This window comes from Ambystoma mexicanum, chromosome 2p, assembly GCF_040938575.1.
Source record: "Ambystoma mexicanum isolate Mex_15411 chromosome 2p, UKY_AmexF1_1, whole genome shotgun sequence".
NCBI lineage: Eukaryota > Metazoa > Chordata > Amphibia > Caudata > Ambystomatidae > Ambystoma > Ambystoma mexicanum.
The window spans coordinates 333838904-333856979 of NC_090923.1; the positions used below are offsets into that span (position 1 = coordinate 333838904).

An 18076-nucleotide genomic window follows, 5' to 3' on the forward strand; every position below is an offset into this window, starting at 1 on the left:
TTAACCAATACTACTACAAAATATCAATAACGGACTTCAAAGCAGAGAACATTTTTTCAACTCTGAAGTGCAATGAGATGATCTTTTATTTGTATCGCGCTCGTACACAAGTGTTTCAGAGTCCGACAAGGCAAGGGAGGATAACAGGGGAGAACAAAACAGTGATCTTACTAGTCCCAGTGATATTGAGAACGCGCAAGTGCATGGGAAAGGGAAAGGGGGAAAGTGCATGGAAGGGGGAGAGTGGAAGGTGCGGGTCAGAGAACAGATACATAATACATAAAATAAATGGATAATGGAGGCAATGAACGGTGGTAGTGCAGCCAGCAAGTGGCAAGTGCTGTGTTTACGGCAGCAGACTGGGTAAGTCTGAAGTGCACAAAAAGAAGAAAATGGGGTGGGGGCGGGGGACTATATGGGTACAGATCCAGTGCAAGGGCTGGCCAGGAGGCAGTGCAGGGTGAGCAGGTACCTGGGGCCCAGAGGACAGAGTGGCTAGGTGCACAGTGCCAAGAGAGCAGAACAGCAAGGGAGAGAGGGGGCGAAGGCACAAGCAAAGAGGAAGGTCTTGAAGTGCTTCCGGAATCGGAGATGGTTCTTAAGTTTTAGAGTGGCAGTGAAGCTGTTCCAGAGGGAGGCCCCAGCCAAAGACAGAGGTCTACGCCCAGCTCGTTTCTTTGAAAAACGACAGACCAAGAGGGAGTTAGAGGTAGAGAAGCAAAGAGATTGGGAGGGGAGGTATTTGCGGAGGGATAGCTGATGGTATTTTGGACCTAGGCCCCAGAAAGCCTTGTGGACAATGCAGAGGGTTTTGAATTTAATTGTTGCATCCAGTGGGAGCCAATGGCGAGACTTCAGAGCTGGAGAGATACTTTCCCAGGGCTTGAGGCCAAGGACAAGTCTTGCAGTCCTGTTCTGGATTAGTTGCAGAGGGTGGAGAGTTAAGGCAGGTAGATTTCAAAAGAGGCTGTTACAATAGTCCAACCTAGAGAGAACCAGAGTTTGGGAGACGGTGAGCTTCTCGGGGAAGGAGAGGAAAGGCAGAGTACCTCTGAGGAGGTATAGTAGGAAGTTTGACTTTTTAGAGACCTCCGATGTGGGCGGAGAAGGAAAGTGTGGATGTCAACTATGACCCAGAGGTTCTTAGCCTCGCAGGTGGCGGTCGGAAGAAGCCCAAGGGAGGCTGGCCAGAGAGTGAGGGGAAGGATGGCGAAGGTGTGCTGATGAGGAGGATCTCATTCTTGCTGGCATTCAAAGATCATTGGCGGTACACCAATCTTGAATAGCAGTTAGGCAATCAGAGATGAGAGAGGGAGAGGAGGTGGCAAAGGGCAGCCTGAAAATGAGTTGTCATCAGCGTAGCACTGGAAATTTGAGCAGAAAATAGCAATGCAGTGGGCGAGAGTTGCCAGGTGTTGGTTGAAAAGCCAGGGCGAGAGGTAGGACCCTGGGGAACACCACAGGTAGCGAGGAAGATAGATGATAGGAAGGACCCCAGTTGGAACTGGGAGGGTTGATCGGAGAGGAAAGAGGTCAGCCAGGCCAGAGCCTGGTCAGTGATACCCAGGTTATCACGGAGACGGTTGAGCAGGATGGTATGGTTGACAGTTTCAAAGGCAGAAGAGCGATCGAGTAGGATGAGGACCGAGGGAATGTTAAATCAAGGTTGGAGAGCAGATCTTCACAGATGTTCAGGAGAGCAGTTTCCGTGCTTCTGGCCGCTCTGGAGCCAGACTGGTGGTCATGGAGACAGCCCACAGAATCGGAATGAAGGTTAACATTAGAAATGGCCGGCTTTTCCAGGAGTTTGCCCAGAAAGGGAGTAATGGAAATTGGGCGATAGTTTGCCGGACAGGAAGGATCAGCTGTGGGTTTCTTGAGAAGAGGCAATCGGCAAGGGCCGGAGCGAGGGTGTCAATGTGGTTCTTGATGGTTTTAGAGGAACAGGGGTGAATCTGTTTTGACGAGGCTTTCATAGATCGGACTTGTCTAGCGACCTCATCTGGGGAGAAAAGAGGAAAGGAAGAGGAGGGTGGTGGGGGGCGGTTAAAGGTGAGGTCTGCAAGCACAGACTCAGAGGCAATAGGAGGGGGAGGGGAGGAGAGGGTGGACAGGATGTCATGGGTTTTTGAGTTCGAGACAAGGGCATTGCAGAGAGCCTGGGAGGCAGCAGGGTTGGCAAGCTCCTTGCAGATTTTAAGAGTTCGGCTGAGTTGTTAGATGCCGCAGAGACACAGGCTTGAATGTGGATTCTCTTCTTGGTGCGGACAGAGAGCCGGTATTGCCTTTGAAGCAGGCGACATGCCAGTTTGTCAGAGGATGAACATGAAGCCCTCTGTCCTCCCGGCCGCCCTACACTTATGTTTAAGTGTAGCTAGGTCGGAGTCATACCAGGAATTGCACTTGGCTTTGGACTTCAAGCGGATCATCATGACAGGGGCAAGAGCATCAAGAGTATCAGAAATAGAAGAGTAGAAGGGGACATGGTTGTGTCCGGGTGTGAGTGAGCCATAGGAGGAAGGGGGGAGAAGGTGGCAGTGAAAGCCTCAACTGACACACGCTTCATAGGTTGGATGTCTGAGAAAGTGGGTGGCATTATTGGGGTGGGCTTGGCGTGAGGGGAAGAGAGTGAGATGAGGAGAGATGGCAGTGGTCACTCCAGGAGAGAGGAGTGGTCAGAGGGCTAGAGAGGTCGAGGCCAGAGGAGATCAAGACATCAAGTGTGTGTCCTGCAGAGTGCGTCAGGCCAGAGGGAGGATGGAGAGAGAGAGAGAGAGAGAGAGAGAGAGAGGGAATCACAGAGGTCGTGAAAGAGCAGAGATGAGGGACAGGGAGAATCGAGGTGGATGTTGAGAGGTCCCAAAGGAGAAGTTAAGTTGTTGAGGCCAGAAGGGAGGAGGGAGAGGTCAGCCCACTCGGAGAGAAAAGAGGTGATTTTCCCAGGGGGCTGGTAGAGAGTAGCAACAGTAAGAGAGTGGCTTGGAGAGATTGAGAGCCTGCAGACAAGGCCTTCAAAAGAGGATTAAATCTGAGTGGGAATGACAGTGGCAGGAATCCACTCAGGAAAGATCAGGGCTACCCCCCGTCCAGGTCGAGTGGATCTAGGAACAGAGAGGACCTTGTAGCCATCAGGGAGGAGACTCTCAAAGCTTGTGACAGAGCTGGCCGTGAACCATGTCTCCGTAATCCCAAGGACATCCAGGTCCAGTTCTTTAAGGAGGATACACATCTGAACTTTATTAATTTGCAAATAGTATACGTATAAACTATTTAGCACTAATATTTGACCCTACTACTGTGCACTAGAAACTAATTTACGACCATTGTGAAACTCTTCTCACTACCATCCGGGGGAAATCAATTTGATTCTCAGATCATTTGCCACATGACATTGGTCAGCACCTGAATCTCAATGAAATATACAACCACATCCCTCAACTAACTTCACGGTGGTAAAATCGTGCATCCTAACACTTCCCACTCCCCTGCAGACGACTGACCAGATCTAGTGTGATAACAGACTCTGAACCTATCCATCTTCTGTCAATAACCATTCTGTCCATTTCGGCACTCCACAACCCTGGGGCTGCCCATATGGCTAAACGTAGAGATTTTCATATCGTCACACACAGGTAATGGGTACGTCTGACCTCCATCCATCAACACCAGAGTTTTCTGCTTCAGTCTTCTCGTTATCCCACTAACACACTCTGCCCGTCTTAAGGCTTATTGTGCAGCGACAATATCAGACCCAGTTTACATTACATTTTTGTCTGTCTTTCCCATTCTTCCTTTTTTCTCTTTTTAATCTTTCTTCTGTCCTTTAGTTTCTTTACCGTTTTTCTATCCTTAATGTCTGTCTAATCTTTTCTTCTGTGTCCACCTCTCTTCGGTTTCTTTCTCTTCCGATCTCTGGTTTTCTTACTTTCCATCTATCTTCTCCTTCCTTACTACCATCTATTCAGTGGTTTCCTTTTTCTCACTTTCATTACATGTTCTTCCGTTCTTTCATTTCATCTTTCTCTCCTACTTTCTTCTGCTTTGAAATAACAAACTTTGTTAGATTCAACATTCATCCAGTTTTTGAGGCGTGTGCAGTTATCTAGGCGATAATGCAAAGATCTGCTACATCAAACTAAAATCTTTGTCAATCTTGTTTACAGAACAGGAGGCCATCCACTGCACCCTATTGTAAATATCATGATCAAAACAAATGCGTACCAGCTCCTTCTGTGATAGATAGCAAAGTCTTTGCACTCCTCCAGCCTAGAAATGGTGCTTTTGAAGGGATCATAATACACAGAGCAATGATAAACTCTGTAGCACAGCCTTTCTCCCAGTCAATATGCAATTTTTGTCCAGTCCCAGTTGATATTTTTTGTGGTACGGTTGTTTCTCCAGTAAACCAGCGAATGCCAATATCAACAGAAACTTGTATCAGAAAATGTTACTGTGGGAGGTTTGGGGGATGAAACCTTCAATTCATCACAGCTGTGCGCCGATTGCTGTGCATTGATTATTCTACATGCATAAGATGCTAATAAAGAAATTCAGTACCATAGCACTTCATTCAAAGACCCTTCGCCATCAAACATGGTTTTCGAATAAGCAAATCATTTCTAACATGCACAAAAGATTATGTAATAGCGACCATGTATAAAGAAGGCACCACAAACTAAATATGCTTTGTTGGGAAGAATGAAATAGTAGGAGCAATTGGTGGATGCTGTAACTAATAGGACATAATTGTGTTGTAGTGTGAACTGCTGCTCTATGAAACCGGCTCCCATCAGAGGTAATAATCCCAGTCCTTATCTGTTTCCTGGCCGGGGAAGTAGGAGAAATTACTTACTGTAATGTTCCTTCTCTGGATTCTTCTCCCGCAGATTCCTCACCTGATAGATATCCATTCCAGCATCAGCTGCTCAGAAAATTCTTTGACAGGGAGCATAGTGGACATTGACTCGGCTGTCGATCCATCTTTACTCGATGCTGCGGTCGTCGACTCTGGACGTGACATTGGTCATCGTACATGTACTTCGTCACTACACCCCTGTATCTCCGTTCCTACCTTTTTTCATCCACTGCAGAGGAAAAGTAACGATATGGCCAAACAGCCAAAGGTAAAAGAAAAACTAAAACCCCAACTTGGATTCCTTTTTTGGGGTGAGGGCTAATAGAGACAGCAGAAAGAATGCAGCACTGTAACCAAAAGAAACTAACAGCCCCTGAAACCATAGCTCACCTCTTTCCTCCCAAGAGAAAGACAACCACTGACCACAGACACTTTCATAGCAGGGATGAATGGGTGGGGTGATAATCTGCGGGAGAAGAATCCATAGAAGGAAAATTGCATTAAGTCCTTCAATGGATTGCCTTCCTCTTGCAGATTCCTCATCTGATAGATTCCCTAAGCAGTATTCGTGTTGGAGTCAGGATAAAAGTATTCACAGCAAATGATTCTGCAGAACCACCCTTCCAAAACGAGCAACGGCCCCACAAGCGACATCCAGGCTGTAGTGCTTAGTAAAAGTATGTAGGGAGGACCATATTGCGCCTGGCAAATGTCCTTCACTGGTACTCCTCTTTGCAACGCTGTTGAGGTAGATACCCCTCTGGTGGGGTGGGCTCTAATGCCCAGCGACAACTTTCTCTGCGTTGTGATAACTCTCGGATATGCAACACTTGATCCACCGTGAGATGGTCTGTTTTGCGACAGCTCAGCCTTTCCTGGACACAGAAGGCCACAAATAACTAATCTGCCTTACAGAATTCTGCCGTTCTGGCGACATAAAAACCCATTGCCCTCTTTGGGTCAAGTCTGTGAAATCGCTCCTCCCTCCTTGGAGCGGTGCAGAGGCAGATAAAATACAGGAAGTTAAATGGCCTGGGACTAATAAAATTCAGACACAGCCTTGGGCAGGAATCCAGGCTGCACCTTTTAAAGAAACATTTTCTTGAAAAAATGAAGGGTGGTTTGCAAGACCAGGCTTCCAGATCGCCGACCTGTCTGGCTGAAGTGATGGCCACGAGGAAAGTGGTTTTCGAGGTGAGCAACCACAGAGAACAAGAATGTAAAGGCTCAAACGGAGCCGCCATAAGAAACATGCGGACCAAATTGCGGTCCCAGTCTGGAACGACAAATGGAGTAGGCGGAAACCTATTCACAAGGCCCTTCAGGATTTGGCCCATAACCAGGATCATGAAGAAGGACCCTTGATCCAGAGACCTTTCGAACACAGACAAAGCCGCCAAGTATCCTTTGACTGTGGTGACCTGACGACCTGATGAGGCTAGTGACAGAAGGAACTCTCACTGTAGTGGTGGACCAATAGATAGAGACAATCTTGCGTTCCCTGCACCACGCTTCAAATCGTCTCCATCTACACACACAGCAATCTTGTTGAAGGTCTTCGTGCAGCCTGCAGTGCCTCTAGAACTTCCTCAGAGAGGTCCAGTCATCACATCTCATCCTCTCAAGAACCATACGTGTAGGTTTAGGGATTCCAGGTTTGGGTGGCGCACCCAACCTTCCGACTCGGATAGAAGATCGAGCCGACGAGGCATCCAGAGAGGTGGCCAGATGGTCAATTACAGCAGGTTCAAGTACTATGTCCTCCTTGACTAATCCAGGGCGATCAAGATCAGGGTTGTTTGAAACCTTCTTAACCTCCTGAGAATAACGAGAAATGGAGGTAAGGTGTAGTGGAGGGACAAGGTGCAGTCCACTAGAAATGCATCCCCAAGCGTGCCCTTTGCTGGGAATTCCCTCAAGCAAAACTGTCTGCACTTCTTGTTGCACTTCCAGATCCCCTGCTGAGGTAGGAAAGAAGACCTCTTCACAACTTCCTGGCACACCTCGCACTTGTGTGTCTGTGCTCTGCCTGCTCAGAGCATCTGCCAAACTGTTCTCTGTCCCCACGAGATGGACTGCCGAGACAGAGATCTGGTTCTCCAAACAGCCTGTATCACCCCTCTGCAAAGGGGGAAGGAGTGCACGCCACCCTGCTTGTTCAGGTAGTGCATGGCCACTGTATTGTCCGTCAAAACTCTTCAGAGAGTGCAATTGCCTTCAGGGATAACCTGATGGCTCGCAACTCCAGCCTGTTGATATGCCACCTAGCCTCCATGCTGACCAAATGCCACTCTCACCTGCAAGGCCTCACAATGAGTGCCCCAACCCTACAAGGACGCATCCATGACCACCCTGGCCTGGGGCCACGGAGGTCAGAACAGAACCCCCACCAATAGATTGCCTTCTGACCCACCTAGAGAAGTAGTCGACCACAGGCCTAGACACCCTGAGAACGTTCTTCAAAGTGCAGAAGTACTGGGACCACTGACCCCGCAGGAGCCATTGCAGAAACTGCATCCGCTGTCTTGCCTCTGGCACCAGAAAAATGCATGAGGCCTAAGAGGCGGAGGAAGGAAGCAGCTGCTAAAGTGGCATGGTTCTAGAAAGGCTGGACCATCTGTTCGACGCTAGTCAATCTCTCCTCAGGAGGAAAAGCCTTCCCCACCTGAGTGTCTAGGACTGCTCTGATGAACTGGAGCCTCTGTGCTGGTGACGTGTACGACTTCTGCAAGGTCAGGGAGAAGCCCAGCCTATGGAGTAGGGAGCAGGTGTCCTCTAGATGAGACAACCTGCTCCGCCGACCTTACCCAGATCAGTCACCCAGGTTTGAAAACACATGGACACCGGATCTCCTGAGGTAGGCCGCGACTACTGCCATGAGCTTGGTGAAGACCCTTGTAGCGGAGGTTAGCTCAAAGGGTAGGACCTTCAATTGGTAGTGCTTGTCCCCTGTGGAATCTCGAACTTCCTGTGCTTCTGATGGATCGGCAAATGAAAGTAAGCATCCTGGAAATCTATCGACACCAGCCAGCCTTACAACTCTAGAACGTGGAGAATCTCTCAATGTCACCATTTTAAACTTGTCTTTCCTCAGCAACTTGTTGAAGACCCTAAGGTCCAAAATGGGAATGAGGTCTCTCCCCTTCTTGGGTACCTGGAAATGCTACCAGCTCGATCCTCTCTGCTCATTAGGTACCTCTTCCACAGCATCCTTCAAAAGTAGGGCTTCCAGTTCTTCATGGAGGTCCTGTTAAAATTGCTGAGGAAGTGGTTGTGGTCTGTCCGGTGGCCTTTTTAAGAAAGGTAGACAGTAACCCCACTGCAGGAGCTGAAGAGCTCAGATATCGGAGGTAATCTCCCGCCATAGGGCCCAGCGATTGGAAATCCTCCCTCCTACCGGGGAATCTTGTGGGATGGGAGGGTGAAATCGAAAATGGCTTTTAGGGCAGAGCCGCCCCAGTCCCTGCTGCCACTGTCGGCTGGCCTCTAGAGGCCCTCTGTCCCTTGCGGAGTGCGGGAAAGGCCTCTGCCCCTGCCTGGCTTGCAGGAGCAGAGCCTTCCTGACATAGGGGACATAGTGCCTGTAGCCTCTACCCCTTGACTAAAAACTAAAGGCAGGGTTGACCGGCTGTTGCACAGCTATGCCCAATTAATTTGCGGCCATCTTGGACTTTCTACAGAGTCTCGTCGGCCTTGGGACTGAAAAGGTTCTCACCATCAAAGGCAATGTCAAGCAGTTATTTTGGACATTCAGTGAGCATCCTGGGTCGCGATGGGGTCTGCTATAGCTGCGTTGAAGGGCACAGCCCTCTCAGTAGCAGGACCCTCGTCAAGGATGTCGGTCATATCCTGAGACTGGCCTAACTGAGCACTCCACTCCAGGATATCTACCACCCTGTCAACTAAAGCCCTGTACTTGCCATTAATGTGACTATAAGAGTGAGCCTGCTGCATTTCTACATCCGGGTATGTGTCCAGCCCACTGGCATCATGCAGACCTTCAGCTAGCACCACCAGGTCTGGTGGTCGGTGGAAAAGTCAGCTCCTCCAGACCCTGAATACGTAGGATCAAAGCTACCCTGGTCGTCAGCGGTGCCAAAAATGTCAGCCATGGAGCTGAAAAGGTTGGTCCTGGACTTTAGCACGAAAGACTGCTGGATGGCGGTCGACAACGACAGCTTAGCAGCCTGCACCAAAAGGATTCTCTGTGCCAAGAGCACTTTGGAGGGAACTAGCGCCGAGGCCCGCTGGCAAGCACCAGTGCTGAAGGCGGCCCAGCCTTGCACTGCGCTGAGCCATATGGCTCCGCCGATGCCAATGGCTATGTGATAGTTTTTGCTTTGGGACTGGAGTCCCCGGGTGCCGCTGAAACCACTGGGGTCTGCTGCATTGAGGACTCACTCATACCTGCAGCTTCCTTTTTATGTCTAGCATCTGGGTCTTCAATTCCTCGCATTCAGCCCTGGACGTCGGCCCTGGCGATGACTTACCACGTTCACTAGAATAATGGGACTTGCGTCAATGATGTAATTTCTTCTTGTGGGAGGAGGAAGAGGACAAATGGCTTTGGGAATGAGATCTCTTTTTAGTATTTCTCTGATGCCTCGCTTTTTGTCTGAGGTAGGCCCCTCTGTTTTGGCCTCTGATGACCGAACGGTTGACTATTTGGAGGGGGTGCAAGTTTTGCCACCCGTTCCCTGAAGGACTTTGGGTTAATTTTACCACGTGACGTACAACCTTCGGTGTCCTGACCGGTGCCGAGGCACCACACACAAATATTGTGTGGACCGGTCAGACATTTTAGAGCTGCAGTCCTTGCAGTGTTTGAAACCGGAGACTCCTGGAGGCAGACATGTCCGAACTTGCAACAGGCAAAAAAATGACCAAAACTTTGAGTGATCTACGTTATCTATTGCAGTGTTCCTCTTGTGCAGCGTGCTGAGCACGTGGAAAAAAGGAACTGAGCTACAGGGGTGTCGTGACGCAGTATATGTATGACGACCAACGTTGCGTCCAGAGTTGACAACCGAGGCATCAAGCCAAGACAGATCGACGGCGGAGTTGAGGTGTACTGCACCCCCTGTTGAAGACGTTTCTGAGCAGCTGGCGCTGGAATGGATATCTATCAGAAAAGTAATCTGCATGTGAAAGGCAATCCATTGAATAAACATTTTGCTATCAGTAATGAGTGTTTACTCTGATCATGATACTTAGGGTCTCAATGCAAGTTTAGAAGTGCTAATAATGACAAACTGAATTAGTTATTGCAAGTGGTAACAGTAATTCAACACATAATAATGGGTTTTGGTTACACTTCATTCTGGAGTTCCATATGACTCCATTGGGGAGTGATGGTAATGCTACATGTGCTGATACCACCTGCACCCTCACCGCCATTGTGAGTGGGGGCAGCCATTAGCGATAAGAGATTTCAGTTTGATGGATTAGATCTTCTAATGCATCATCAACTAGATAATTGCAGCGATCACAGGAAATGGAAGGATGTTGAACGTGATGGAGTTTATCGGTTGAAATAAATAAGCGGACAATAAGAGGGGACAAGAAAAGACATGAATGGATAAATGGCAAGAAAGATTAAAAAAAATATAACGAAAGGGCAAGAAGGAAATGAAATAGGAAAAAAGGGAGCGAGTAAAAGTTGGAAAGAGCGGGAATGAAGGAGAGATCGATCGATAAAGAGAAAACATCAAATTACTGAAAAACTAGTAAAGAAGCAAATATAGAAGGAAAAGGGAATAAATGTCATGATGCCCGCTCCTGGGGAGCCGGCTCAGGCCTTGCGTCCCCGAAAGCGGACATCTAGTCCCAGGGGAAGGTCCCAGCAACCCCTTATAGGGGCCCTTTGGACAGGCTCATAGAAAACGTCAGTCCTGGCGCCATAGGCGCCAGGCTCATTATGAAAGTGTTTGGGTGCACTTACCTGATGCAGACCATGCTGCAGAACCCCGGCCTCCTTGAGGCCTGAAAGGAACTACTTTACCTGTGGGACTCATTTACCACCCGGGCGTGGTCGGGGAAGGATACATACCTGATTGGAGGAAGGACACATTCTAGGAACTTCTTCCAAGGCTATTTAAACCACACCCGATCAGCCACACGTGCTTCGCGTTGTTCTGCATCTAGCAGCTGGACGCTCACCGTGTCTGCTCCTGCATCTTGACTTCTGCCACACCTGCCAGCATCCTGAATCACCTGCAAAGGAAGGGAACAAGAAGGAAAAGGCCTCACCTGCTAAATCTGCATCCCAGAGACATTTCGCCGACAATCCTGAAAAGGAAGACATTTATTTTTAAAAGCACATCGCATCGATCGCTGCAGCGCCGCATTCTACTCACCTTTACAGGGCGCCTCCATGTTCAGCAGCGACCATCCAGATTCGCAGTCGCGCCCTCGCGCCTAGGGAGAAAAAGACAAGAACAAAGGTGAGAGAAAGAAGGGAAAAGGGAAGCTAAACTCCATGTCAAGACTTACTTGTTGGGTCATTCCCTTTTCATTTCGGGTCCGCGCCGCATCCAGGCATTTTCGGACCCCGGCCCCTAAGGGGAAAAAGACATCAGCGTTAATGAGTGAATGAAAAGACATTACCAAAACACTCATTAAAGACTTATCTGATTTCCACAAGGATTTCACCGCTCACCTCGGGTCGGTGCCTGTTCCCCGGCATTCCGTACCCCGTCCCCTATGGGGAAAAAGACACTAGCATTAGAACATTAATGCATGGACACAAGGGTAACCACTTATAGAAAAACTTACCTGGAAGCCAAGCAAGTTTGGTTCTCACCCATCCGAAAAGTCAGTGACGTAACTGGATACCAACGCGCCCCTGCATCAGTAGCAGGATGGAGAGCTCGTCCTTCCAGGCCCTAAGGTGAGACGCTACGGGGAAGCACAGAAGGGTTTTGAGGAGGGTGAGAGGGGTAAGTGGGAGGCCGATTGCATTACCCCGCAGACAGTTAACCCCCTATTCTCACCTACAGAAGGATACTTCTGCGAGTCAGACAAGCCAGATCTGGGGCCCGGTCCAGTCCGTCTTCCGAACCCTGCGCATCACCTTAGACGAGGTCACAGCAGCGCGAACCAGGCCAGCGCCCCTGTGGGAGTCAGGTGAGGGTTACAATAAAGGATGGGATGGAATGATAGAAATGAGAAAGAACGAAAAGATTGACATTAAAAAAAGATAGAAATATAGAATTTTGGAAAGTACAAAGAGTAATTTGAAAAAGGAACTAGGAATCAAGAGAAAAAAGTGAAGAAATGCATAGAACGTAGAAAAGACAGGTAAGACTGATTGAAAAAAGGATCAATATAGTGTTGTAATATAGCATTATGTATATGTTAGTACATTTCAGAATTGTAGTATTACATCCAGATTTAAAAACGTTTCCTGCAGTCATATCCATTCTTAATTATTTTTAATAGCAGCTGATGCCTCAGAGTTGTAGAAAAAGGGCCTGAATTGATTTTGGAGATAGGTAACATTTATTTCAAGGCTGCTGGCTTTCTCTGAGGTGCCATTGGTGATTGTTAAAACGGATTTCTAAACTCTGTCCTGGAGGGGCAGAGGTTCAGAAGGCCAGCCTAGTTTCTTGGAAAAGGGTAACCTCTGGACAAGCCAGACCAATCAGGGTAGCGATCACGGCGGTCAAGACTAGGTCTCAAGAGGGGTGAGGGTGACTGAAAGCCCGCAATGAGCACACAAAGCAAGGATACTTACAAATTACTCCAAGCAGGTGTTATATTAAAAATATATACACATTTATTACAAGGCCTTTGTAACATTGACCGTAGCGAGAAATCACAATACAACTCAAGTAAACCAACACATACCAAACCAATACAATATATATACAAATACAAACGAGTCTAACGAGTTAGACGCACGAAATGTGTAGACCACCTAGATGGGGAGGAAAACGGGCAGTGCGAATAATAATTAGACCCAGTCCGCCTTCAGAGGCACCTAACTAAAAGGAAGTCCAAGCCCTACGAAGAGTGGAGCCTTGTGCTCAAAAGTACCTGCACACGCTGGTGCCAACGGGCAAAAAAGGGAGTCTCTTTGTGGGAATCGGGCAGTTTAGTTCGGTGAACAAATGAAGATGAACAGAGCTCTGCGACTCAAGCGCAGCCTCCACTGTGGGCAGAAGCAGAGCACGAGTACGGAAAGGCGTGCTGTTAGACACAGCGGGGAAAAGCTATGGGCTCCTGCAGGAGGGCGACCAGTTCCTAGCGATGCTACTCACCGGTCCCCCGATGCAAGCAGACCCAGGCTTCTCCGCGTCAGTTTCAGTGCTGGCAGGTTCAGATACGAGCAGGGGACGTCTCGGCGTCGTGTAGATTCCGCAGCAGCAGAAGTTGAGTTGAGGACGTCCCAAACGCAGGGAACCCGCACAGTTCGTTACCACAGCAGGGCAACGGAGCGGCCGTGTGTATTGCAGCCAAGTGTACACTGCTCACTTCAGACCTGGGAATGCCAAGTGTACGAATCGTGTGAGAGTGACAAGGACTCGTAATACAACACAACCTGACGGCGGTTACAGCGCAAGATTCCTGGGTAGGCTGGTCAGTCTGCTGGATGGCCCAGAGACACTTCTGAAGGCCTACGTGCAGGAGATGGTGAAGATGCCGAGAATAGTTGTTCCCACTATTCCAAGGGTCAAAGTACCAGTACAGGCCTTCTCGTTCGATCAGAGGTAGAAAGGGTTTCACCAAGCGACAGTGCAGAGGAGCAGTCCTTCATCGGGTCACCAGCGATTCCTCGTTTCAGCCTCGTGGTTGCAGGATACCTGGTTCCTGTATTCCTTTGTTCGTGAGAACTCAGGAGATCGACATGGTAGTGGTGTTTCCAGCCCCCTCTTATCCACGGTTCCCTTGAGATCTGCTGACAAAACACTCACACCATACGTGGACCTATCAATTACCACGGAGGTCCCAGGCATTCACACCACCCTAGACTCTCTGGCACCCAGGATGTGTATTGGGACCAGACATCCCAGCCCACATCCTGGAGGCACACACAAGGCCTGTAGTAGCCCGCGAAAGCATCTGTGTTTCGCGGGAAAGTACATGCCCAAATAAGGAAGGCCCCGGGTTGGCTCGACCTGGGGAAGGTGAAGGGGGAAAGACGGTCAGCGGACAGGACAACGAGCCTCGTGGTCTGGCCATTTTGGGAGCCAGGCCACCATTTTGGGCAAAGCGCGAGAAAAGCGCTTAAAAGCCAAAAGGAGCTCAAAAACACAAAGAAACGATCGCTGCCACCATTCCCATCCGTGATTCACTTGCACCGTTCGTTAACAATCCCAAGAGAGTATCTAGGGCCTGTAGAAGACTAGAGACCCAAGAGAGCAGTAACTTAGCTTACAGTGCCCTCTTGTGCCATGTTGCGCGAAAGCTGCAACATGAGAAAGAAACTACGGAAAACGTTTCCCGGTACTGACTGTCTTAAGGGCATGTCAGTTTCCCCGTAAGAATGAAGCGAAAGCCCAGAGGAGTGCGGCAGAAGGCTGCACTTCTCTGGCAAAGTCTAGATCATGGTGAAAAGAACAGCAAAACGTTTAGGGGTTGCCACATGGAAGGAAAATTACCCACAATTAAGAAATCTTTCCTAACAGTGATTGTGTCAATTTTTAAAATAAAATGATTCATGGCGGTATGCCTTTAGGAAATTGACTTTGGAAAATGTGGGTTACAACAAGTAGTATTTTTCAGGCATGCCATGATACGGCAGCAAAAACCACAAAGTTAATTATTTTGCATTTAAGTTTTGTCACACAATCGTGTTTGACTTGATGTTGGATATTTCAATGCCACTGGTTTGTTAGTGAATGTTTTCACCTCACCAATTCTAATATTATAATTCTTACTTTAGGGTCTCTTGCAGAAGCAGAAAGAGCTGGAGACGGGTTTAATCCCAGATGTAAACTAGGATCTTTCCATTTCAAGACACACATAGATTGCTCGGTGGATGTGAAAGGCAAAAGTAGAAGAATTCAAGGTCTTCAAACCAACCGGATCATAATTACTGCACTTTAAAAGGTCTTGCATAAGAACGTAAAAACATTCAGAAACGCTCAGAAATGCTGCTGCATAATTTATACCAGCTTGTGGTTCATAGACCTTTTTGAAATCAACCATAGATTTTTCAAATGTAAAACGTTTATTGTAGTTTAAATGTATTATTTTGTATATATTTGTATATATTTGTAATGATGGATGAATTGCTGCTACAGTATCCTAAGTGAAAATCTATCCTAATTTATGTTCAAAGTTGTGTTAATGCTGTGTGTCTTTTTTATATTTGTGAATGGATATTTTGTAATATTTTTTTACCTAAGCTAATTTAACAGTATTTAATTTGTATCTCATTGTGTGGCAAGAAATAAACTAGTTTTTTTTTTTTTTAATCTTCATCTCTATTTACACACCTTGAAATAATTTACTTTAGTTCAGGAAATATATTACATGTTTTCTACATGCACTATTTTATTCTCCAAATCAACAGTTGCATACTGTGGTTCAGTGTCACTGTATTGCTATTCTTGGAAGATGCATGTTTTTACAAATATAAAACTAGGGGGCATCATTAGTCTTTTACATCCATCCCCCTTCTTTAAAGTGACACGGGCACACCTCCATCTACTGTAAAGAACCTGATCACATGCCGTATCGACAGCAAACTCATCATTTCAAAGGTCACAGTTTGAAGGTGACTGAGGCAATCCACATGGATAGACTTTCTTTCATTAAAGCCGAACTGTTGCCTTCAGCAGTGTATTGATTTATTAGTGATTCCTGCTACATTCCATTGAAAGCAGGTTGATTCATGATAGAAGGTAGAAAATAGGGAAACGGGCAGAGACACAGTAGGATCTTCTTGAGTAGGGTGAGCAATTGTGTATATCTGTAACCAGAGGTCACCTTCCGAGGTCGCAAACTGCAAATATCCATCTGACTGAATGGAAGTCGTCAAGCGCAATATTTTGGTTGAAGGGTTATCTATTTGTTGGTGAAGGCCTGCTTCAAGAGTTATATTTCAGTGCACGTCTGGGCTTTTTGAAATTTGCCATTTTTACTAACCACTTTTGGACCAGCCCTTTCATGCACAGAACACTTATAAAAAACAGAAATACACATCATTTTGGTTTCAAAATAGATGGCTCAGGGGTTAACATTATTATTGTCTCCAATAGAAATAACACATTTTGAATTAAAAAGAAAGAGAAGGGGTAAGATGGGAAGTGGATGAAGGGATCTAATTACAAAGAGTGTTTGTGCAATGGAGTGTTGGAAAGGTTAAGCCTTGAAACAATGTGTTTTCCAGGCCATATAAAAACCTGGCTGGGAAACTTTGAGATGGGTTTTGTAATAGCAGTTATACACATTACTCTTTTCTAAGAATACGCCTACAAATGTTGTGGCCACTAACCGACAGGAAAGTCAATAATTGTTGAGGCTGGATATCTTGAGGAAGCACACACATGTGTGAGATATATTGACCCACTCAGCTGTGCTTTGCCACATCATGAAACTGCATTTGCGCAAGGAAACAGCAAAATGGCTGTGCTGACTCCTGTGCGCACCAGTACCTCAAAACTGTGTTTTTGCAACAACCAAAAAGATGGCTGCATCATCCTGCCACACACACACTTCAGGCAGGATGGAACAGGGGGACACACTGCAGAAGCGTGCTAGTGTTATCTTAAACATATAAATGGAGTTAAGTCAAGAGGCAGCATTGCTTTGCTGAAAACACAATATTCCCCTTCAAAATGAAACCTTTTTCATCCTTTAAAATGCTGTTTAACGCCAATTCCATCCATTCATTCTGAAACCACTGTGACTGAAAAGTCCCTGCCGTGCCGAGGAGAATTTAATGTGCATCAGCAAAACTGGGCATAATTCCTGGATGACTGGCCCTGTCAATTTAGCTTTGAAAGAAATCAACACAGATCCTTATTTTCACCCACACGGGAATGCGCGTTTACTTTCTTAATAATGTAGCAAACACCAGTAGTTCAAAGGAACTCCAACTATCGGAGCTTGGTCAGTTTCATATATCAATGTTAAGATAAAACTCCAAGAAAAATGACTTTGGCTGCAGACACAGTGTGGACATCTGATGAAGCTGCCAAAACCGAACTAAAGAAAGAAATGTTAGCTTGCACCATGTGCAAAAAAAAAAAAAAAAAAAAAAATGGGTTTTTGCAAAAGAAAGAAACACCAATGCCTGTGTTTTGAAATAGTGCACTGATAAATGAAAGCTTTACAGTCTTTAGCAATATGAAGGGGTTTGTTACTGGTGAGACTATATCACATGTGTTATTTATGCAACAGGCTTGTTTAATTCTGGATTTAGGATCAGAAAATGAAGCATTTTAAAACCAGGGTGGCTGGAGTTGCAAAGTTGAAAAACGGGTTTCTGCCAAAAGGGAGGGCTATCTCTCTCAGCAGATCCTGGCAACCCTCTGATAATTATAGGGTGGGACAGACCTTTGTCTCTGCTGGAACCCAGGACGATGAAACTCTGAGGGAAGGAAGCTGAAGTGTAAGAGACCATAAAACTTGAATCAGGCTGAGAAACCCCCTCTTCCTGCTTCGAAGGAAATGCCAGTTGGTGTCAGCTGAAAAGAAAATTTATCCAGTGACTCCCATTTGTTTCTAAAGACTATTTCATAAGTAAACTTTAAAGACTTGTACCTCGGCAGCAGAACTTTGTAGAAATGTGGAATTTCCACAGTGTAAATGTGAATTTGTGATCTTTATTTTAAAACTTGGTACAATGTATTGACACCTGGTGGACAGAAATGGTGAGATATGTTGGATTAGAAAAACCGGAATGGTGGGCATTTCAGAAAGTCACTCTTACAATCTTTTCAGCTTTCCAAAATTATAATTCTGTCATGATCTCTGCTTCCAAAAGGTCAGGGTTTTCCCAACTCCCTTGGAAGCAGATTCATAACCCAGGTTCCGAGTGCCAACCAGTCCCAATTGGGACCTTTTGGACCCAGTCCTGGCGCCAGTGGCACCAGGCTCATAAATATGCCCAGTCCCAGCGCTGGAAGCGCCGGGCTCATAATGCTTGGGTGGACTTACCTGCAGCAGACCATGCTGCTTACTTGCCTGCCAGTTGAGCCTCTGATCCTCTTCTGTTTGGAACTACTTTTCCTGTTGGGTGGGGCAGGAGCCACTCCCTAGGTTCAGAAC

The 18076-nt window shown here is 47.0% G+C and overlaps 1 protein-coding gene across 1 annotated transcript in view; it reads left to right on the forward strand.

Moving 5' to 3' along the window:
* Positions 1 to 15276, forward strand: part of CCDC66 (coiled-coil domain containing 66) — a 561787-nt gene extending 546511 nt beyond the window's left edge. The window contains exon 19 of the mRNA XM_069643663.1: positions 14742 to 15276. Within this exon, the coding sequence (XP_069499764.1) occupies positions 14742 to 14798 (57 nt within the window). The 3' untranslated portion in view covers positions 14799 to 15276. The remainder of the gene's footprint in view (positions 1 to 14741) is intronic.
* The last annotated feature ends 2800 nt before the right edge of the window (positions 15277 to 18076 follow it).